General features: G+C 37.2%; 1 protein-coding gene across 1 annotated transcript; it reads left to right on the top strand.

Moving 5' to 3' along the window:
• Positions 1-17,888: 17,888 nt before the first annotated feature.
• Positions 17,889-23,089, top strand: LOC149943374 (uncharacterized). The gene is made up of 13 exons (XM_090176063.1): positions 17,889-19,164; positions 19,221-19,749; positions 19,805-19,952; positions 20,003-20,141; positions 20,196-20,514; positions 20,573-20,673; positions 20,729-21,037; positions 21,091-21,300; positions 21,353-21,463; positions 21,571-21,713; positions 21,773-21,998; positions 22,399-22,488; positions 22,549-23,089. Exons 1-13 carry the CDS (start codon positions 18,426-18,428, stop codon positions 23,082-23,084), a joined length of 3,600 nt encoding a protein of 1,199 aa, XP_090032189.1. The 5' UTR covers positions 17,889-18,425; the 3' UTR covers positions 23,085-23,089.
• The last annotated feature ends 443 nt before the right edge of the window (positions 23,090-23,532 follow it).

Raw genomic sequence — 23,532 nt, 5'->3', positions numbered from 1 at the left:
TCAAAGTTCCCGATTGATTATACGCCATGAAAGGCATAACAAATGTCTATTGTTTAGGTACTTATTATTTTCGTCGATGATCCTGGAACAAGTACCCGGTACGTTGGAAGACGATTGGTAGTTAATCACGTTCTCGTGTGGCGAATCCTTAACGTCCTTAAATATCGCCCTTACCCAAAAGTTCAATCTCTAAACGACGGGGACTATCCAAGACGAACTCCCTTTGGTCAGTGGCTTCTGGATAGAGTTGCTGTAGATCCCGAGTACCCGAATTTTATCTTATCATCTGACGAGTCCAATTTCTGCCATGACGGAATAATGAATCTCTATAACAGTCACCAGATGACTCAAATTAACATTCACGCGACTAATGTTAGAAAACACCAAGAAAAATTAATTCTAAATGTCTGTGGTGGCATTGTGGGCGACCATTTAGTTTGACCTAACCTTTATTGATCTTTTACTTTAAAATATTACTTTCTTTTTCTCTAAATCGCATGGTTACTTTCTTACGTGTTTAGCTTTGGGTCTTACTCAAGATATTTTTGGTCAATTTTAAGTAATTGCTCATACAATTAATGTTCAGGATATCGTTCCATTGCTTGAAACTCTGGTTCGTCTAATAAATTACGATCAATTTTAAACTCATCACCCATCATCATGCAATCTTCATTACTCGCTTTAACGTCCTTACTTAAATCGATGTTGCTCAAGGCCATAGTCAAAGGTGGTCCATTACTGTTTTTTAACATATACGTAGAAAGTCTTCTTCTATAGATTAACTTTGTTCAAGTAATTAAGGTGAATCAAAACAATTGATACTATTGGAATTTGCTGTTAGCGTTTTCTTTTCTTCACTTGAGAACGAGATACGCTCGCTGGGTTTTGGTTCAACGAAATTTTGCCATTCCTTCTTACAGGATGGTTATATTCGCTTAGGAAAGTCTTTTTCCCGAGGTTTAATGTGTTTTTAAAGAGATCTGTCTCCAATTTATTTTATATTACATACACAGACTCCTCTGGCAATGGCGATAATCTTTCAACAGCGAAGCTATTTTTTTTATAAGATACTCATTTTTAAAAGATTCTGTTAAACTTATGCCAAAATTCATCGTAGCTCATTGGAAATAAAATGAACCAAACCGAATAACAAATGCCCAGCCTAAACTCACTCTTGATTATTCGGGCTTAAGTAGTTTCAAACATTAACTGCTTTTGTGACAGTGTAGTAATACCGACCGAAAGTTATTTGGCTATACAAATTGTTCTTGAATAAGTCACTAATTGAATATTAGGATTTCATTGGTTAGTGAAATTTTATGCGTTGGGGTTCCGAGCGAAAGACAAATCAATTCTAAATCGCAGTTTCGGTGCGCTCCCCTAGACTTCAGAAAAAACGTTTTTGGTTTTTTTGTGGAAGTAGAATTAGTTGAATGTATTTGGTTAATGTGTCTGTATAACTTATAAGGAGCTAGTAATAAATTAACTGAGTGATATGACACACCAGTACACAACAAACCATTTTACCCTAAACACTTGAGTTGTTAAACATGTTTATTCGATAAACATATATAACCAAAACATATTGATATTTAACATGTGTTTAAAAAAGCGTTGCATTTTGGCGTTAAGGAAATGTGGTTTTTTCTGCGAAGCGACTTAAAAAGTATATGCAAGGATTTCCCTTTCTAGAGTTTTTCTTATTTGATTTTTTTAATTCATATTACATTCAGTGTGGACTATTCTCAAAGTAGTAAGAATAGTTGAAAATTAAAAAACCTGGTTTACAAAGCTTCTAATTATCGTGCAAATGACTAATAACTGGCTTTAATTAAATGTGTTTTATTATAAAATGCAAAAAGATGCTTTATCAAAACAGTAAATTATCCTAAATATTCTTATATCTCATAAGGTGTAGTATTCAAACCCTTTGAGGAAGCCCATTTAAACAATAAAATCTTGTTATATTTTATTAAGGTTCAAAAATGAACGTAAAAAGGTGATGTCTGCTAGGACATTAAAGTTTCAATTGAAGTGTCTCTTTAAATTAGATACACTTGATCTTATATAAATCTTCTTTCCTCGAAAGTTTAAGGAAATATTGAATTATGGAAACAAAGGTTTTTTACCTCTCTGACAAACCATCCCCAAAACTTCGATTTGAGTGAAGACAAAGGATTTCCAATACGAATCTTTGGTCAAAGGGAATTTCTTGATAAACAACATAAGAGCCACCATAATTAATGACAAAAGGATTAAAATCCAAATCTGATAAACAGTTTTAAATTTTATGAAGTTTTATGTAAAAAGGCGTTATAAATTTAAACAAAATAACCTTTACGTTTATTGGAAATATTTTTAATATTGCGAATGAATTGTTATCCATGGTGAAAGCATTATTGGAAAGAATTTTAAAGGGAAACGTCCAAACCGGAACCGAGAAATCCACATATTGAAGAACATCAGCTGTTATAGGATTTGCATTTAAAGCCACATCACACTCCTAAAAGAACCTTTAATAATAAGATAGTCTTTTTGCACAAGTGCATTTTGCTTGTCGTTTCAAAAAATGTATTTCATTTTTAAAATATAAATCACCATTAAAGATTTTTAAATTATTATGCTTACTATGGCAGAAACCCCTACCGGTTCTACAGCAACTTAAATAAGAAAGATTTAAGTAGAGTACTATTGTGGTATCTTATCTCTAATAAAACTGCTAAGATGATGGCAACTGAGCATTAAGAATCGTCTTTGTGTCCCAAAGAATTTCCTACATCCAAACTTAAAAATATATGTTAGTGGAAAGTAGATTTGACTTACGTTTCTTGCCAAAAAACCCAGCATTCCAGTGCCGTTATTAATTCCTGAAATCTTCCCATAGTCGTAATAGTTAGCTGTGGCTAAAACATCCCTTACGAGTGCTCTAAAATATTTGTTTCACCTTATTAAAATGAACAATCAGATCAAGAAAATGTCGTTGCGACGGAAATGTTTAAATTAAATAAAGCTTTAAATCCTTGTTTGAAATTACTTTTGAATATTATGACTTTTGAATATTACACTTTTTGAAATTTTATGTGAAGGGTCCAGTACGGGTTATTGGAAAACCTTTCTGGAAACTGGTCTCGGTTTAATAAAATAACCCCTGCAGTCAGTAAGACTACAATAAAAGTATTATGGTGGTGCCTTGGTTATTAGCCTAGCTGATTGATTTAATGTATTTTTATTGAATAATAATAATAATAATAATAATAATAATAATAATAATAATCAGCTAGGTTAATACCTAAGGCACCACCATAATATTTCTGTATTTTACTTAAAATAACGTTAGTTTGGGTATTGAGGTTTGTGATTTTAACTTACGTGGAATTGAGTCTGTCAACTAGAGAATCGATTAAGCATTTGAAAACGCCTTCCGTTGCTATGGGTTTGTCAGAATTCTCAATTAGATACACCCATGGTACTACCTGAAATGTTCATTACAAACCATTATCAAGTAGCCAAAAATAACAAATTAAGTGAAATATAGGAAAACGGTTGTTATCTATTATACTGGGCTTAGAAATAGCTAAATGACTTTCACAAAAATATCCGGTATTTGTACATGCAATAGTGAAGTACCTTATAAAAATGCATTAATATATTTCTACTTTGAACAATTCCAGTTTATTAATAACAATTCGATATAGTTTTTTTGTGAAAACGCTGTGGTTGTTCACAGATTTAAACAGAAAAATTTAACAACTCACAACTGAAACCATTTACTTACTTCTGTGATGCAGTATCGTAAAGCTTGAGACATTTGTTTATTCCCCAAATACGTTTTTTGTGTCAAGGTGAATTAATTTTTTCGTTAGTCCCTTTAAAAATTAACTAAGTTACTAATTGCTTTTCGTTAAATTCTTATGGAAGTTCAGCAAAGTATATTTATAAAAAACTACGAGTTTGAGTCAAACAAAATATTTATCTATGCATATTTTCTTAAATTCCAAAATTCAGTGTATATGATCCAATTAGAAATCTCAAAGTGTATCGGTTTTCTAATTTTTTTACGGTAAAAAACTTTTCAATAAGGTAATTGTACAATAAACCATAAGCGGATTATTAATAAAGTAGTCTCTTTAAACCCTATCTCTTAAAGTAAAGGTTAACTTAGTATAAAAATGTTAAGCTATTTATGGGAAAACAGGAAGTTATGTGTGATTCGCTTATTGCTAACTCATGTCATTTAGACCCACCTTGCCGGAATCACTATTGTTGTGATGTTTGTATATGGTACCCGATTAATGAAAAAATATGCGTGACCGTCATCATTTATTGAGTCATTTATCTTATAATAAACCAAATTGTATATAATTTAATAAGACTCGCAATCATCTTAATAAACAAATTTAAAGATAGAACTGAAGAGCTCTCCAAGCGTGATGCAATGAAGAATATGGAAACATCGTCCGAGGTAACAGCGGCAGAAAATCTATTAATTCTTTAATAAGCTTTTACGTTGTTTTTTGGCGGATTTGAAAATGGCGAGGGACGAGCAGTTGGAAGCTGTTGAAGTTTTCAACGGCAACACTGAGCGCAGGTACCGAAATAAATCCAGTGACGTCAGGTAAAAGTAATGAACGGTTTATTTACAACTTGGTTAATATATATATACATTACAATAATTGAAACGTTGGTAGTACAATAGAAAACTGTCTAGTAAGAGCGGACTAGTACTGTTGAATGGAGAAATAGGGGAAGTCTTATCTCTTAAAAGATAACGGAAAGATAATACGTTTTAACAAAAAATATCTTCATTGTTATTTATTTCTTCAACACTCGCCCTCAATGAAGATATCACAGGAGTGGTAGACACTCAGGTTCTGGCGGTGTTGTAGTATCGGGTCATCTTAGTTGATGCTTCAACGGTCCCTAATGGCATTTCTTCTCGTGAGGTAAGTTGGCCTTTACGTGACTAGACCGTACCTCTTCTGCCGTCTTCGGAAGTACCTCGCAGATAAGGAAGACTGGAGTGCATGTGGACCAAGTGTTTTTCCTTGACGTTAGTGTCGATCGATCTCGAATGACAGGATCTGTAGCTCTGGATGGCTCGTCTCTTGATACCTCATCGGATCTGACTATCCCATCTCGGCTGCTGGACTCTGACATCCGCTCGCCTTGTTTGGTGACATCATCATGAGCAGGGATAGGAGTTTCAAAGGAACATCGCTAGGGATCGGATTTTACATCTCGGGACCGAAGAACTTTGTCTCGCTTGTTCTTTGAAACGTCGGAAAGATTGACAGGGTTTGAAGGTTGGACCACCCGCTTATCTACACGGTAAAGATACTCGACTTTTCCTGGAAGACGTAGTCGGCACTTGCCGTTATACTTCTCGTACAGTCAACAGGCCGTTGCCGTAGATAGAAACTCCAACATTGGGTTCCTCTTCATGGCACTCCTGAGGGAGAGAACATTGCAGGTGAAGTCTCTGATGTACCAGACATTGTGGATGACTATGTGTTCAACTGCATTGCCGATTTTGACGCGGACTTTAAGGTCCCCTTCTCCATCTGCAGTCATTTGAGCTGTAACGTGGCCGGACTGTCGAAAGTGCAAAAACTGGTGAAATTCGAAGTGTCGTTCGTGACGTGCTGAGTTGCGCCGGAGTCAAATACCAGAGCCCCTTTGCAGATGAACCAGGCACGAAGCCGTTCGCAGCGAGAAGATCTGTCGCGATTTCATCGGCGGTGCCTTTGCTTCGAGACATTCTTTTAGCGTTTCTGAAGTCTTGGGTCAGATGCCCATATCGTCTGCAGTAGGAACCCCTAGGGCGTTGCTTTCGGGAACTCTGCCTCGACGAGGATTGAATAACGGACGTCCCATTTTAGTCCTCATAGTACCAATTTCGCAACATCCGATATTCAGCCCAATCAACGTCGCATGGATCTCCACTATTCGTCCGAAATGTTTCGTCCATCAAAGCTATCTAGAGGCGCGTTTATCAGCAATTTATTTTACCTGTATTTGTAACGGAGCCGATAATGTTTAATGAACCACACAGTATTCATTTTATTATGCATATTATTATTTAAAGTGAATTAATGAGATTACGTGTTAAATCAAAACTATCCAATTATTTAATTAATTTTATCTGTTCTTAATTTTTCTATTTTTTTGTACTATTATTTTCATTGTATTCTGATGATAATTATTTTATTTGATGAATTATTTCTACAATCACAGCCAATAGGTGCTTAAATAAAACATCTTCCCAGAAATTGCCAAGAAGTAATATTTCCGACAGCCAGGACTCATAAGTTACAATTTATATCTAGTGCTTGTTGAAATATTAGAAAGTTGTTAACTTTTCTCGAACATAACATCGGTTTTTTGCTAAGCCTTAACATGCCAAAAAAGTTACCTGGTTAAAAGGAAACACTTGTACTCCAAAAGTAATACGTTTTCATCTTTATACGAAATGAATTAAGTCTGCCTCCATGAGAAGCCTTAAAATTGCCCGGTAATATAAAAATATTCCGTATAATTTTAATTATTCATACCATTAGAGGATGATAATAATAGTAATATTATCTTCTTATACTTAGTTTTAGTAACATTATATATTTTACCTTAAAATATATTATCAAAAATTAACATTCTTATCTGACGCAAAATTCTCATGAGGGCAAAAACGCGTCTCCAATTGGCTTTAATATGACCTTTTGGCTAGCCATTCTAACCGTTTAACCGACCGAATGGAAATAGTTCCTTCCCAGATGAATTTGGAGAATCGAGTAAAAACCGAGTATCTGTTATTGAAGCGTACATTACTGCGAAAAAGCTGATCTAAGTTGGCCGCGCTAAAGTCCCTTTAAAATATCTGGTAGCCCAGTTTGTAATTTCTTTTGTACGACGCCATTACTCAATAGTTTGGAATAGGTCACCATTATGCGTTCTACACAAACGTTCAAGATTATAACATAGTAATCTCTAGTATCGCTGATAATATATCATAAGAGTAAGTATTTTATTAAAAAACTGTTTGATTTTTTTAATGTGTCTTTTACAGTGTAACGTTCTTTCATAGTGTTAATAATTGCTGTCCGTATTTCGCCTACCTGGCAATTAAATTTCATCATGGATAGTAGATTTTAGAGGATCGGTAAAAAGCCTGGTTTTTAACCCCCGTAAACCAATCACGCTAAGGGAGTCGGCCAAGTTTATTTGACAAAAAAACAAGTATCGCTAAGAGTGGACGATACTGTTCGAAATAAGGGAAAAGAGAAACACGAAGTACATTTTTACGCCAAATGTATTTTTTCACGTTTTTATAGATTAAATATGATATACTAAATAACAGTTAATTTAAATTTATAAAAATATAAAGCGCAAAAAATTGCGTAACAATATCAACCGCATTAGATTGCCATTTTGAAATTTGAAGATCACGTGGTACAAACGACCTTGCAAGACTCCCTCGGAGTCTCTCGAGCTGATTGATACGCGGGGAGAAATAAAATGCACCGTGGAAGGGTATCACAAACCTGTCCTCTTAATTTACTGTCCATGATTTCATTTTGAAAGTTAAGCGAAAACGCCGTTTAAAACCACTGAAGGCTATTTCGAAGATGAATTTGGCGATCCAGCCCTAGCTTTTGCCGATGTAAAAAATTCTAAAGAAAACAACGGTATTTTGAAAAGGAGTAAAGATAACGCGGGATCCGTGACTCGCTTATTTATGAGAAGGTTAAACGTTGATTGTAGAAAGATTGACAAAATTCTTTTAAACAAAGTAAATTTGAGAATTCTGCTTTTGAACCATTCTGACTAGTTTCTTATATTTTCCTAAAATGAAAACAATGAATATCACGTAGTTATATAAGCCACTGTTTTAACCTCAAACATATACTTGTAAATACTAATCTTCAGATCGCCACAATGATTAACTCCAAAAACAGATGGCGCTTACAATATAACGCCAAAGGTTGTAAAAACGTTTACTATTTTGTGAAATCGAACATTTGGTTCGGTAACGGAACAAATTAAAATATTTCATATTGCGATAAATTAAACTCAATAGTTTTCTACGAGCAATTGCGCTATAATTATAACCGACATTGTTATGGTGACTGTCAACTGTCATCAGATAGGATATCTAATAATTTTTGTAAAACTCGTCTACCAAATCATCGAGAATAATTAAAGATCCTCTATTTGAGCGACAGGAGTCAGTCCCTTAATAAAGACCGCGTTGAATAACGAATGCGATAAATATTGATATACGGTTTACCAGGCAGAGTAACAACCAATAATTTGACCAAGTGGGATATCTATAAGTTTTTTGAGACAATTAATAACGTAATTAACCCACGAGGTATTTCCGCTCATCGTCGGGTCAGTAACCATTAGACGAAAAGGGCAAATATGCTTAATGTAGGACATTGACGATAAAAGAAACAGCGATATACTGAGTAAAACAATATTTAAATCATCCTAAAAATAATATTTGCTTACAACTTCCACTGCATCCAAAATAATCTAGTTTTTGATTTTTCCAATTATTTTGTTTACCCGTTAATTCAATTTTGAAACGCGTGTAATTTCGTGAAAAATGATTGTGTTTTCAACGACCAAACGTTATTCTTATGTTTTCGATCTCGCTTTACATTTTTCTCATTGGCCAAATTTGACGAGCTCCAATACATCAAAATTTGTTTTTTCAAAATTTTAAAATATTATTTTCAAATCGATTAACATTATGTACAACAATGGCCCCCGGTACTGACAATTCACACAAAAAATTCAAAATTCTAACTACAACGGTTATTGATAAAAATCACTTTTTCGATTAAAAATGGACACCCTGTATAGTTCATATTTAATCGTAAACTTAAAATGGATTTTTTAAATAAGTAAAACTCAATTGCCATACCTTTAAAACATCATTTAGCATCATGTTGTCATGATAAATTTAAATTTTCACTAATGATACGTTCATATTTTAAAAACCAGAGGGATAGAAATTATTCTTTTAGAGACAGAAACATAGTGCTACTAACGGTGCGCAATTTATTTCCAGTTTTATTTCAAACAACGTGAATTTTCGAGAATAAATGCCATATCACATAAATGGCTTTAGTTTGCAATGTAAAGCTATTATGTTAATTCCCTTAAGTATAAAGTGAGAATCCCAGAGATCAATATTAAAAACGGCAGGTAAAAAGGCGTCATGTTTAAAGTTGAAGCGAGCTTGGCCGGGGCCGTATAGGCAATCTTCGATCTGCATTATGGACTTTCGACTATGCTTCTTTCTAAATCCGCAAACCCCAAACCAGCTGCGAAGTATCGATCTGAGCTTTAAGAAAAAAGAACTCAATAATCATGAACTGGAAAAAACACGGGAAGATAATTAGAGGTTATGTATGTAAAATGCATGTCAGAACAATGTGTTATGCATATTAATGCAGATACGCGTGAATTGATGTAAATATTGTTTTTCGAGTATTGAGTTCCTTCAGACTGCTACTGTTTATCGTTTGAAACGCTAACCTTCTGTTTTTGCCATTGCTAAAAATGTGTTAAATTAACGTCATAGTAGCGATTATTCGGAACTTTTAAATAATTATCAGCTAGGCTAATAATCACGGCCCCACCTTAGGCCCAAGTCATCTAGCGACATTTATTTACATTTAATATAATTTAACTGAATACGTTTTATCTCAGAAACGTGTGAGAAGTCAGCATTAAGTTAGCACTTATCCATGTTTGAGATAAAAATTGTCTAAATACATAAATGGCTTCTTCTTTGTGCAATATATTAATTGCGGCAATAAAAATTTCAGAGGGAAAGGTAACCATGTTGCCTCTAATTTGAATCCTGATTGATCTGTTTGAAATATTATTCAATTAAAGTTTAAAAATATTTAAAGTTTGGAATTTCGCATTATCATAACAGAAATTATAATGAAAGTTTAAATCATTAAATGCGTTATTTGACAAAGATAAGTTAATCATTGGACGTAAGTAACGCTGGCGTCTATTCGGCGGTTGCGTGAATTTATCGCATCAATACCGTGCACGATACAATTTGACAATAAATTGCCTTACTTCCGTAGGGGTCAAAATGACAATGCATTAGAAACCTCGTTACTACGGCAACGAAATTCGCGAATCCATGAACAAACTACTAAAAGTTAATTCAGTGCGTAACATTTACTTTGAAAATATACAAAACACTTTATTCAAATATAAAACCTTTTTGGAAATTGGTGATTTTTAATCTGATATTAAAGCTGGATAATCACTGGACCATATTTATTATAAATATTATAGAGGCAACACAAAAGTTATCAAAATCTCTTTCAGAGAGTCAGTAAAGGTCTAGAATTTATGTATGTATGAAATAGAAAAGTTCGAGACGAACAATGGCTTCAAATGTGACGTGTTCTGAAGAGATCTTAAGGTTGCAATTAACTGTACTGCAGTTGCATTAACAAAGCAAACCACTGTAAAAGCTCCCGTTCCTTACGTCGAGTGATCAACCTCATTATTTTAAATTATTTATAAGTGATACAGTTAATTCTAAAGATTTTGTAGCATAAAATGGGTGTAACGGACAAGAGAGTAAGAAATTCTATAGATCTCAATAAGTAAAAAAAAAATCTTAAGTGTTTCATTTTAGAGATATGGGCTGTCACAATCTTGCCCAAAACCCGTACACAGCCTTTAATCTAAGGAACTTTCTTCATTCCTCATCAAAATAATGATTTTCTTTTATCAGTGAATCGATAAAATTTAAAAAACATGACACAATTTTATTGATTTGCTTTTAAAAGTAAGATAAGTCATCAAAATTAAAGATGCAAATTTCCAACCATTCGTAAAGGAGTTGATTTTAAATTTCCTGCAGCTAATATCGTACATTTTTCATACATGAAATAGTAGCATATGCATATATTGTACCAACGGGCTAATGGAAATGGTCTAGTTGCTCAAACATTGTAGCAAGACTAGATTCTTCAAAGACAGTTGTCAGTAGGATAATGGTAAAGATAGAGGTGACAAATACCACCAGCTAGTACTGGGTAAAAAGCCCCATACGTTCCAGAAGACCTGGAGGAAAAAGTATTTACAGTTATAGTAATATTGGTTCAAAATGACAAACTGCGACTCAAATACCAGCATGAGCCCGTCGCAAAAATTATTCGCGTACTCGTTTAAAAATTTGTTTCGTCTTTCGGATTCGGGGAAGTGTAGCAACCTACAACTAAGCTTTGCTCGAAATCATTAATTAAACGTACAGTTAATCCTTCAGAAAACTGCAGAGGATAAAAATCACATAGGTTATGTGCTCTACGCTGACCTATCCACCTAAAAAAACTTGGCAATCAGATGAGCTCTCACTACAAGAATATATGAGCTGCAACTCCACCGTTCAAGAACTTTACATTCGTCTTCTTGTTTCTAAATGAACGTTTTCGTGTAACTTGGGTAAAATAGACAAAAATTCAATGTGTGTTTGTGAGGTTTTGTTGCTATATTAGGTTATGGAAAAATTGTTTTTACTGTTAGGCTGCAGAGAAAGAGTTTCAATGAAAAAGTGAAAGAGCAGACTTTAATTGCAAATAATAAACTTGGTTTGGTTAAAAGCTGCCAATTCTTTCACTGAAATAAGAGTTCAGGATAAAACAAGGTGGTCCTAGCAGGCCATACCATTGAATATTTATTTTCATCAAAAATTCGCGAAAATGTTTCTGTGAGAATAAGTCGCTTAGAGTTTCCAGAAAAATTTACAAATGAAATTTTTAAATGAAATGAAAAAAGCATATACGTAAAGTCATCTTTTTTTTGACTTACGTTAAATCTTAAAAAATATCCATTTAGTTTTTAAAGCTGTACCATTACGAATTAAAATCGTTATTCGAAATTATTATTTCAAGTTAAGTATGCCTCATTATAATGTGAAGCAGCGCACCCATATGCTTGTAATTTTTCTCGATGTAAATCATCGGAACGTTCGTTCAGTGAGCTAATTATTTACAAATTATCTTCACTCAACTCTCTCAGAGTCACAAGGGAAACTATTTCGGAAACATCTGAGTTTCCGTGGACACGGCCGAAACAACTATGTCATGGAAGACGTTGTCCTTGCGTTCTTCATTGCACATCCTCGATCGAGCGTCAGAGTGGCGAGCAATGACATGGATGTGGCAAATAGGCCCTAAATGGGTTAGAGTGTGCAATAACTGGTGGCTTAACCGGGGAGTCGGGGTCCGGCTCTTGTAACCCATAAGGGCGGTGGAGCACTGGGTGATGTTAGCTCTGATCAAATGGTCCTATCTCCACCTCCAACTTCGGGAAGGTTTGGGCTGGATACTGAGCTTCGGCTCAAGCTAACGGAGAGGGTCCGTACAAACTGGCTGCCTCGACGGGTTGGGTTGCCTGCTGTGGGGCGGCGGGCCTCCGTAAGAGGGCACGGCGGTCCTGTTTCCCGGCCTTTGGGGTCACATCGGGATATCCGGTGCCCGCTGTGCCGGGTAACTTGGACTGCTGTGTGCTCGTCGTTCCCCTTTAGGAGCTCTCTCCGAAGGGTTTGACTCTTTACCTACGTAGGTAGGGTGTCAGCTGGAGTTGCTACAGCATGCACTCTTACTCCCACTGCTGTGTGTGAAGTGGGGATTGGTCCACCCATTGCTGCACCTTCTGCTGGGTTGAGTGGCTTGCGTCAAAGGTGCGACCATCAGTAGTAGGGTACTGCTACCCATGCTGGATATGTCACCTGTCCAGGCTAGTTGGGCGCTGGCGTAGGGCACTATGATGATGGGCCTCCGGTGGTATGGTCGCTGTTACTAGGTACACCAGGCTTTTAATTCTGACACACTGGGTGTGGCAAATAGCTACTTGTGGAATGTTCCAAACAGTAACCATTATCATCCTATTCTTAATACACAGGATTACATGGCCTTTCTTCGAAACAAGATGGCAGACGCATTGGCTGGTCTTCCCTTGTACGGTTTCAGGCGTCTTTGGTTTCAGCATGACGGAGCGCTACCTCAGCACCACCGTTATGTCGTTGAGTACCTCAAAAATGAATTCCCAAATTGGTGGATGAGAAGAAATGGACCCGTTCGTTGGCCTCCTAGATCCCAGGACTTAACAATTCTGGATTTGTAAACCTGGCACCCTACTTTGAAAATAGATTAGTTTTTTAATTATGATGGTGCGAAATAAAACCTCTAGGGTGCGTTATGTGTGCGTTTGATTGGCACCCATCTTAAGGCAATAGGCGATAGTGACCATTATCATCCTCTGCTAAATGGACAGAATTACTTGCGGTTTTCGAGTGCCCTTTAAACACATCAAAAATTCGAGAACTATTTGAAAACGTGCAAAATACTAGAAAGAATGGACGAAATGAAATTTTTTCCAATTTGTCTGTTAAGAGAGACGGCTCCTATCCCAGTCGGGGTTAAACGCATCGCTCGTAATGATGGTGAGTCTGGTATTTCATAAATATAATTTGAATTTTAAAAAAATGCCTCGTGTTGCATCATTGCATGAAGAACTCGCCACCACCGTCTTATTCATTGTAACCCGGCCCCCTGTTTAAAGACATTCTAAGTCACTAGATGACTTGCACTTAAGGTAGTGCTTTGGGTATTAGACTATCTGATTATTATTATAATTATTATTTGTCGTCTGGAAGGCATTATTTCGTGTAAAAACGAGATAATATTTTAAAGAAGTTATTAAAAACATTTATTTTGGAATTTAAATCTATTGGTGATTGGTTTATATATAACAACACGGAACCGAGGACCAATTGAAAAAAATAGTCGTTATGCAAATTTTAATTTTATCTCACTACATTTATTTCGGAATGATTCTGTCTTGATGAAGCTTTTTCCTAAGTGCTCTGATAGTTTATTCGGTTTTTGCCAGTATAATCGAAATAAGGTCGTTCGACTTTTCGTTTTCAAGCCCAATTTTTTACGTTTTGCGGGCATTTTTACAATGATTTTAAATATGTTAAATTTGGTCGTAGATTAACCAATTTTGATAATTGGAATTAATTAAAGGATAGTGTTCTTGTAATGGTTGATAAAAAGACGAAGTGTCTAAATTTAAACGTCAGTGTGGGGTCAAAATTTACTCAACTTAGTAGCGCCCCTCTTTGATTAGTGTAAAGCGTTGAGTATATTTGTGGTATCTGCCTCTACATGCATTCTACGTATATCGGTTACATCAGTAGGGTTTACAGAACGTTACTCAAACAAAGGGTGGTGCACGCTCAAAGGTTGTTGGTGAATGTCTAGGCTGCACCACCAGGTGTTGAACGTAGAATGGTGAACTAGCAAAGCTACACTACCACTGGTAGTGAACTGTAGAAGGCAGTAGCCATTTTGTGTATTATTGATTGCGGGTCAGCTCTTTACCCACCTTCAGAAAAGAATGGTTATGATCCTGATTGACAGTTTCCGCTTTTCGTTGGGTGGTCACCTCCCAAAGGTAGGACATAACTTGTGGTAAAAATGTAAATCTATATAGAGTGGTGAATATGAAAAGGTACATACTCTTTTCCGCTTAAATGTATACAGCCTTTCTCTCTATTAATAATAGGTCGTTTTTCCTCACCTAAAGAAAAGAAGGGTTATAATCCTGATTGATGGTCCCCGTTTTTTCACCACCTGTATGAAGCGCCTTACTATCATTCATATTAAAGTGTCGAATGCTACAAAACCATTCCGTAAAATTCCTGCGTTTTCCCAGTTACAATGATGTGGTGACGTTAATACAATGACGCAATATATTATTATATAAAGTCGAGCGACCAGAGTGGATGAGCATTCAAACTCGAAGAAATTTCAAGTTATGAAGAATAACCCGACAAGAACTATGTTAGTAAAATTCCTATGAGTATCTCTCTTTCTCTAAGTACAAAACTTGTTATATCTTATACAGAATGTCTGTTAAGCATTAGTTTGCTTACCGTTGAGATTACCCCGGAGCTCGACGTACGTTTGGGGCTCAGATAAAGTACTACAGGCATCACCTTAGACAAAACCGATTTTCATAAGTTCTTCAGAAAGAAGGACGAAATATTAGCTTTCTTCGAGAATTATGATGCCTTAGATTTATCGCGCTTTTTCAGTGGTTCCGTGGTGAAACGTATTGAACGAAGCATGTATAAGAATTGTAAAAAATTAGATATCCAGGAGATAATTCAAGGGTAAAAGAAGCCGTCCACCCGGAACATTGCCAAAATTGTCGAAGCTAAATTATCTGACGGGGATATCACCGGAGCGGTTCGTGTGGTCTGCTCGGATGACAGCTTTGCCCCTAACGACGCTGCTACCCTCGAAACCCTTCAAAGTAAGCACCCCTCCGGGGCTGGCCATGATAACTTTTCCTACGAGTCCGTATTTGATTGGTCCTCTCTGCCGCATTTGATCGTCACCGAATCGGACGTTCGAAAAGCGTTGTCATCCTTTCCATCCGGATCTGCTGTGGGCCTTGATTCTTTGACTCCTCAGCACCTGAAAGACCTCACTGGGCCCGGTTCTGAGGATCCCAGGGATATCCTATTGAAATCTCTGACTTCTCTCTGTACCATGATGCTAGGTGGGCTGGTCCCTCCAGAAATCTGCCCGTGCTATGCGCCCTCAAGAAGAAGGACGGGGGTATTCGGCCAATCGCGGTGGGCTATACCCTCCGGCGGCAAGTGACAAAGTTGGGCTGCTTACATATCGCCCATACCCTCGGGCCTGTTCTCCGTCCCAAGCAGTTGGGGTTCGGTACCCCTGGCGGAGCTGAAGCTGCGGCGCATGCTGTTCGCCGCTATGTCAACCATCCCCAAAACCGATGCGAAAGTCTTCCTTAAAGTAGACTACCTCAACGCCTTAAATATGGTTCGCTGGGATTGCCTCCTGGAATGTGTCCACAAAGAACTCCCTGATCTCTATTTGTTTTTGCGGCAAAACTACAAGAACCCTTCCCATCTTAGATACGGAGAATCACTTCTATCGTCCGAACGCGGTGTCCAACGAGGTTTTGGGTCCTGCCTTCTTCTGCCTTATTGCCCCAAAAGTGGCTTCCCGCATGAAATCCGAGTTTCACGTTTGGTACCTGGATGATTCTTCGCTCGGCGACGGTCCAGACACAGTTCTTTGTGACCTGCTTCTTCTCAAAGAAATTTCCAAAGACGTTGGTCTCCAACTGAACACCTCTAAATGCGAAACTGTTAGTCCTTTACCCCGGCGAATTTGACGAAGCATACTTCCAGGCTCTTTTTACCACGGCTGCTCCCGGTATACAAATTATCGATAACAGCAACTACTTCCTTCTGGGTGCTCCCCTTTCGGTCGAAGCTGTCTCCATTTGCCTCTCTAGGAAGACCGAGAAATTAAAAACAATGGCTTTGAACCTACACCAAATAACGGCCCATCAGGGATTTTTTTCTCCTGAAAAACTGTTTGGCCATCCCAAAGCTTTCATACATCCTCCATAGTGCCCCAATCTGGCGGGACGAAGATGGCCTTAACGTCTTCGATAATACCCTCCGTTTGTCGCTCCAAGAGGTTACCAATACTTTAATGGAAGAGGCCCCTTGGGTACAATCTTCCCTTCCCGTTACTAAGGGAGGCCTTGGAATTCGCCATGCCTCGAAACTATTCCTTCCGGCTTTTCTCTCCTCCGTATCTAGTGTCGCTGACTTGGTGAGCGTGATCCTTCCTGACTTTATTACCGATTCTCCTGACCCTGTTTTGCCAGACGCCTTAAATCAATGGAAGTTTCTTTCGGAGGTTAGCGTTCCATCCGCTGGACATTGGAATCATCAACCAGCGTGGGAGGGTCCGCTCGTGGACAAATCAATCGCCTTCTTGACTCCGACGAACGCGATAAGGCAAGGCTGTTCTCGGTGAGTGCCAAAGAGTCCGGTTGTTGGTTGAACGCTCTCCCATCGCCGTGCTTAGGTACCCTCTTAGATGACGACTCTTTAAGGATAGCCGTCGGCATTCGGTTAGGTGCTTAAATTTGTGTTCCGCACTCATGCGGCTGTGGAAGCCATGTTGACTCTTTCGGCTCTCATGGCTTGAGCTGTAATTAAATTGGCGGTCGGCTTTCGCGCTACGGCGCTGTTAACGACATTCTTAAACGCGCCCTAGTATCCGCTGGCGTGCCATCCATCCTCGAGCCTCCTGGCATATCGCGGGATGATGGGAAAAGACCCGATGGCATGTCTCTGGTCCCTTGGTCAGGTGGAAAATCCCTGTCGTGGGATTTCACCTGCACTGACCCTCTAGCGCCATCGTATTTGGCATCTTCTTCGTCAGCCCCTCTCTTAGCCGCCACCCAGGCTGAAAACAAGAAGAAATCCAAGTACGAGGGCCTAGAAAATCGATACCTATTCAGAGCCATTGCCATTGAAACTCTGGGCTCCTTCGGGCGCGATGGCTTGGCATTGGTTCACTCTATCGGTCGGAAAATTCGGGAGGTAACCGGCGAGTCGCGATCCGCCGATATCTCATGCAAAGGATCGCGAGCGCTGTCCAAAGAGGCAACGCGGCCTCGGTATTGAACACATTTCCTCCGGGGGGCCTCGCTAGTGGACTGTTGACTCACTATTCATTAAACGAGACTTTTAATAAAAACAACAATTGGGCAAAATTACGTTAAAACTCATCCTCGAAGATCTATCGGTCCGCGTTCTTTAAATTTGAATTTTAGGTACGAAAATGTATTTATGTATATATCTTTTCTTTATTATAGAAGCATTTTGTTTAAAAAAAGGGGGTAAGGAGAGTTTTTTCCAACCAAGAATGGTTTTGCCATCAATTGGTTACCCGAAACGACGCAAGTAGAAGGAAAGTGAGGGTGTGGCATCGATCCCGGGTTCGGGTTTGGGTTCGGGATCGAAATCCGGGATTTAAGGGATGAAATGGGGGTAAAATCATCGAAAAGTCAATGTATTTAGGGTATTTCTCGCGACGATTTGTTTTCCCGTATATCAACATATTGTGTCCAGGCCAACTTGTTCATTTATCTACGCTTATCTCGAAAGATACTTGAACGTATATCTTATCAAGTTTTATCGTACGGAATAAGTTGAAATGATGTAAAAATTGATAACCTAGGCGGCGCGTGCGCAGATTCCCCGGGAGGCGCGGTTAATTTGAATTGAAGTGTTTTGACGTCATGGAATATTTGTTGTTAAAGTAGAATGGAAATATTTTTAAACTTCATTTTAATAGCATTAACGCGTAAGTAGTACTTAAATATGCTTAACACTTGAACCTATCTCACGAGTATTTCAAACGAATATTTTAAGTATGAGAAACGTATTGTTCTCAAATGATACTTGAATATACTATAAAAGAGGTTGTATAGCGTTGTAGGAGGTCATTCCACGGTTAACTGCGGTAGCTATATTCAAGATGCCTAAAGCCCAACATATTTGCCCTACGTGCGCGAAAAGTTTCACTACCAAGTCCTCCTTAAATCGGCATGTTAGAGAAGTACACGGTGATAGACATACGTTTGTCTGTGAAGTATGTGGTAAGAATGTTGCTAGATTGGAACATTTCAAGAGCCATCAACGAACTCATGACTTGAACGCACCCGGCCCTTCCGAACCCATGGACCTGTCTCGCACACCGTCACCAATGCAACGTTCGCTAGCATCTTTCCGTCCACCATCGCCATACCGTCCACCTTCACCTAGTCTGCTTCAAGAAATTCAACTGGAATCTATCCAACCATCTACAGCGGATTTACCCAACAACCCAACGCCATCACCTGTTCCCGCCTCATCAATACTTGATGAAACACCACCAGCATCTCCAAGTATGGTCCAGGCCTTGAATGATACGTTAGCATCTATCCGTTACAATGCTGAAGACTATGATATTGATGCGGGGATGTTTATCGGACGTTACCGAGCCGCTTTCAGTAAATTTCTAATGGAAAGACTCACCAGTAAACGTGGAATTAAATGGTTCCTACTCGTAAGATCTGTTTATATGAGACCTTTAGGGGGTGAGGAACAAAGAGCGGAAGTACGACCCTATTTCCGGAGCACTATGCAAACAACATTAACGCCCGATGTCATTGAAAGCCAGCTGAATGAATGTCTTGAAACAATACAGTCAGCAGCGGAAAACTTTGAAGCGACAGGTATGTACTAAAATTTATAAGTTATATTTTGAACTAAAACATTATATTTTTGATAGGATCGGGTTGGGTAATTGACCGTGTTCTGTATGTAGAATTAAATGTAGCATCTTACCAACCGTTGCGAGGGTCATCGTATATGGAACTACCTGAAAAACTATCTCGACGTCACGCGATTCTTAATATTAGAAACGAAAATGACGAGAAATGTTTTCTCTGGTCAATTCTCGCTAAACTTCACCCAGTTCCTCGGACTCAAAACGCTAATCGTGTTTCCAAATATACACCTTATGAAAATGAACTTGATACCAGTGATATATCTTTTCCTTTCAAATTAAACGCTACGGAACTTAAAAAATTTGAATTAATGAATAATTTATCAATATCTGTGTTCGGCTTTTCGGGAGACATATTCCCCCTTTACGTAAGCGCTAACAAGTGTTGTAAGGAAAGGGAGGTTGATTTGCTATACATCACCGACGAAACTAAAGATATTGACGATGGGAATAGACATTACTGTCTTATACGAGACCTAGGAAAACTGCTACAGCATCTAACAAAACACAGAAATACAAGTTATTATTGCAGGTAATTTAGTTTCCAATATATTAGTTTGAAATATACTAATTATTTTCTGTATTAGAATGTGTCTTCACCGATTCAGTGGAAGCAACGCTGAACAGCGACGTGATGCGCATATCGAAGAATGCGCCACTCACGGCGTCCAAAAAACAGTTTTCCCTACTAAGAAGAAGACGGTTTATTTTGATAAATATGAGTGGACAGAAAAGGTAAAAATAAAAATTATTTAATTTAACTCTTAATGAAATGAAATTATTAGGTGCAGTATGTATTTTACGCCGATTTTGAAGCAATCCTACCGAGAGTTCAAGGATGTGATCTAGATCCCGATATAAATACCAGCAAAGTAAACATGCACATCAGCTGCGCGTATTCGTGGGTGTTTGTTGGACCTGACGGTAAGTTATTTGACAAAATTCCCTTTTAGATATATTACAATAGGATACTTATAGGTGTACCTGTTCGAACCGATTGCTATCGAGGACAAGATGCAACTCGAAGATTTCTGGAGTCTATTCTGGAATTAGAGAAGGAGTTGATGGAACTCATTGAGACAAATGTACCAATGATTATTACCCCGGAGGAGGAGGAACAGTTTCAAGCTGCTACGCATTGCTACATTTGTCAGAAGCAGCTAAATCAGGGAAATATGCCCGCTGTTCGAGATCATTGCCATTTCAGCGGCAAATATAGGGGGCCAGCGCATAACGTCTGTAATCTTCAAAAGAAAGTTCCAGAATTTATCCCTATTTTCCTTCATAACCTTAGCAGGTGAATTTATTAAGTTAATTAACCAGGAAATAAACCTAATAATAATAAATCTTCATAGATACGATTTACATCTTATATGTCAGGAGATTGGTCATTTTAAGGAACAGACACTTGACTGTATTCCTTCCACTAGCGAAAATTATATTTCGCTGAAACTAGGTAAAATATATTTAATTATGAATTTAACCTTAACATTAATTTTATTGTTTTTTAGGGAGATTTCGGTTTTTAGACTCTTATCGATTTCTAAGTGATAGCCTCGATGCTCTAGTATCTAATCTCGTTTTGGAAGGAGCCAGTAAATTCCAGATTGTTAAGAAATATTTTGAAAGTGAGAAAGTTCAACTGCTTTTGCGGAAGGGGGTCTACCCATACGAGTATATGGACGATGAAAAGAAATTTGACGAGACGATGCTGCCACCTAGAGAAGCGTTTTTCAGTTCATTGAAAAATCAAAATATTTTAGAATCTGATTATTTACACGCCCAAAATGTTTGGACAGCGTTTAATATTCAAACATTAGGTAAAATTACTATAGTATAAATATTTCAAATCTCTTAACCTCGGTTTTCGTAGGGGAATACACCGACCTCTATGTGAAAAGCGATGCGTTGCTCTTAGCCGACGTTTTTGAAAATTTTAGAACATTATCTATAACCCATTATAAATTAGATCCCGCTCACGCTTACACCGCACCAGGTTTAGCCTGGCAAGCAGCTTTGAAGATGACCGATGTTCGCCTCGATCTCATACTTGATATAGATCAACACTTATTTATTGAAAAGGGTAACGCTTTTGTGATATTTTAAATATTATTGTATTTACATTGAATTTTTAGGGATTCGAGGCGGTGTTTCAATGATCTCAACTCGTTATTCTGAAGCGAATAACAAATATATGGCCGACACATATGATTCGTCTAAAGAGAGCAGTTATATATGCTATTTAGGTAATTTACATTTTTTAAAAAATAAAGAATTTTTTTTATTTTTATTTTTTTATTTTAATTATTTTAATTTTAATTATATTAATTAACTTAATTTAACTTAATTGAAGATGCTAATAATTTGTACGGTGCTGTTATGTGTGAACCACTACCGCTAGGCGACTTCCAGTGGGTTCAGGAGGATGATTTGCAAACACTCAGTGAAAATATTCTGAGTATTCCCAATAACGTTGAAAACGGATACATTTTAGAGGTAAATAACAAGTGTTATAATTATTGAATTATATTTTTAAAGAATTGTTTCCTTTGCAGGTGGATCTTGAATATCCTCCAGAGTTGCATGACTTACATAACGATCTCCCAGTAGCGGCGGAATCTAAAGTTATTACACATGATATGCTATCTCCATACTCCAAAGATCTCTTAGGAAAATTAAATATTAAGGAGAATCAAAGTCTACCAAAACTTCTTCCTAATTTAAATAATAAAGAGAAATACATAGTACATTACCGCAATTTAAAATATTATGTAGAATTAGGTTTGAAAATAACCAAGGTTCATCGAGCTCTAACCTTCACTCAAGGAAAATGGTTAGAAAAATATGTTAGATTCAACACTGAACAGAGGAAATTATCCAAGAGTTCATTTGAAAAGAATTTCTGGAAACTAATGGTTAACTCTGTTTTCGGGTAAATCAATTTAAATAATTTATTGCTGTTTTTTCCCTTACTTCATTTAATTCTTTAGAAAAACAATGGAAAATTTACGGAAGCATATAAATTTCGAGTTGATTCATAAACCAGAAAGAATGTTAAAAGTTACAAGTTCCCCGCAGTTTGAACACTTTACCATCTTTAATGAAGAGTTAGCCGGCGCTCATAAGAAGAGAGCTAAAATTGTTCTTAACCGGCCTATATTTACCGGATTCACCATTCTAGATTTATCCAAGGAGCTCATGTATCGGTTCCATTATGGATTCATAAAAAATACGTACGGGGACAAAGCATCACTATTATTTACAGACACTGGTAATTTAATTTAATATGCATTTTTTATTTAAATAGTACTAATATATAAAATATTTACAGACAGTTTAACGTACAACATTAAGACGGATGATGTTTATAAAGACTTTGAAGTTCATAAAAACCGCTTTGACTTCTCTGATTATCCACCTTCGCATTTCCTTCATTCTAATCAGAATAAAAAAGCTCTCGGTTATTTTAAAGACGAGACAAATTCGCAGTTAATTCAAAGCTTTGTAGGACTTCGTCCAAAGCTTTATTCTATTAAATTGTACGGGGAGTCTAAGACCGCTGAAGAGATAGAAAAGGAGTTGCGATTGGGGAAATCTTTAGAGTCAATTTTAAACCATAAAAAGGTTTGTAAGGGCGTTGCCATGAACGTTATTAGAAACGTCATCCGCCACGAAGACTATGAACGTTGTCTTTTTAATCAAGAAACCATGTCAGCCGAGATGATGCGTATAGCTAGTTTCAAGCATGAACTATTTACTATAAATACTAGAAAACTTTGTTTATCACCAAATGATGATAAGAGATACATTCTACCCTGCGGGGTTCGTACATTAGCGCACGGTCATAAAGATATTGAAAAATTATAATGAATGCTTGTATTTATGTATATATAAAAAAAAACTTTTATTGCTATAAATTGTAAAAAATTATTTTATTGAATACATTTTGCACATAAACTCTTTAATCATTTTATCGTTTACATATTTATCTTTCTTAAACCTAGACACAGTTGTATTACATTTTAAACCCCGTAAAATGTGGACTTCACTATAAACCTTTAATCATTCAGGACACACCTTCATTCTAGCTTAAGAGAGCGAACAGTTAACATCATGAGGTCTGAATATTCACCTTCAAGAACTGATTATGAAAGTTACTATTTAAACCAGGTTGGTTTCGGTGGAATACCTGTATATAGAGGTTTAGCCGTGCAAAGAGGACATGGACTAGGAAATATATTATCTTCAGCGTTTAGATTCGCGGTACCTTTACTGAAGAAAGGCGCTACTTACTTGGGAAAAAAACTTTTAAGTA

This window comes from Leiobunum rupestre, chromosome 5, assembly GCF_980474605.1.
Source record: "Leiobunum rupestre chromosome 5, qqLeiRupe1.1.hap1, whole genome shotgun sequence".
Classification (NCBI taxonomy): Eukaryota; Metazoa; Arthropoda; class Arachnida; order Opiliones; family Sclerosomatidae; genus Leiobunum; species Leiobunum rupestre.
The sequence above is the reverse complement of the archived record's forward strand: the minus strand, read 5'-3'. Positions and strand labels throughout refer to the sequence as shown.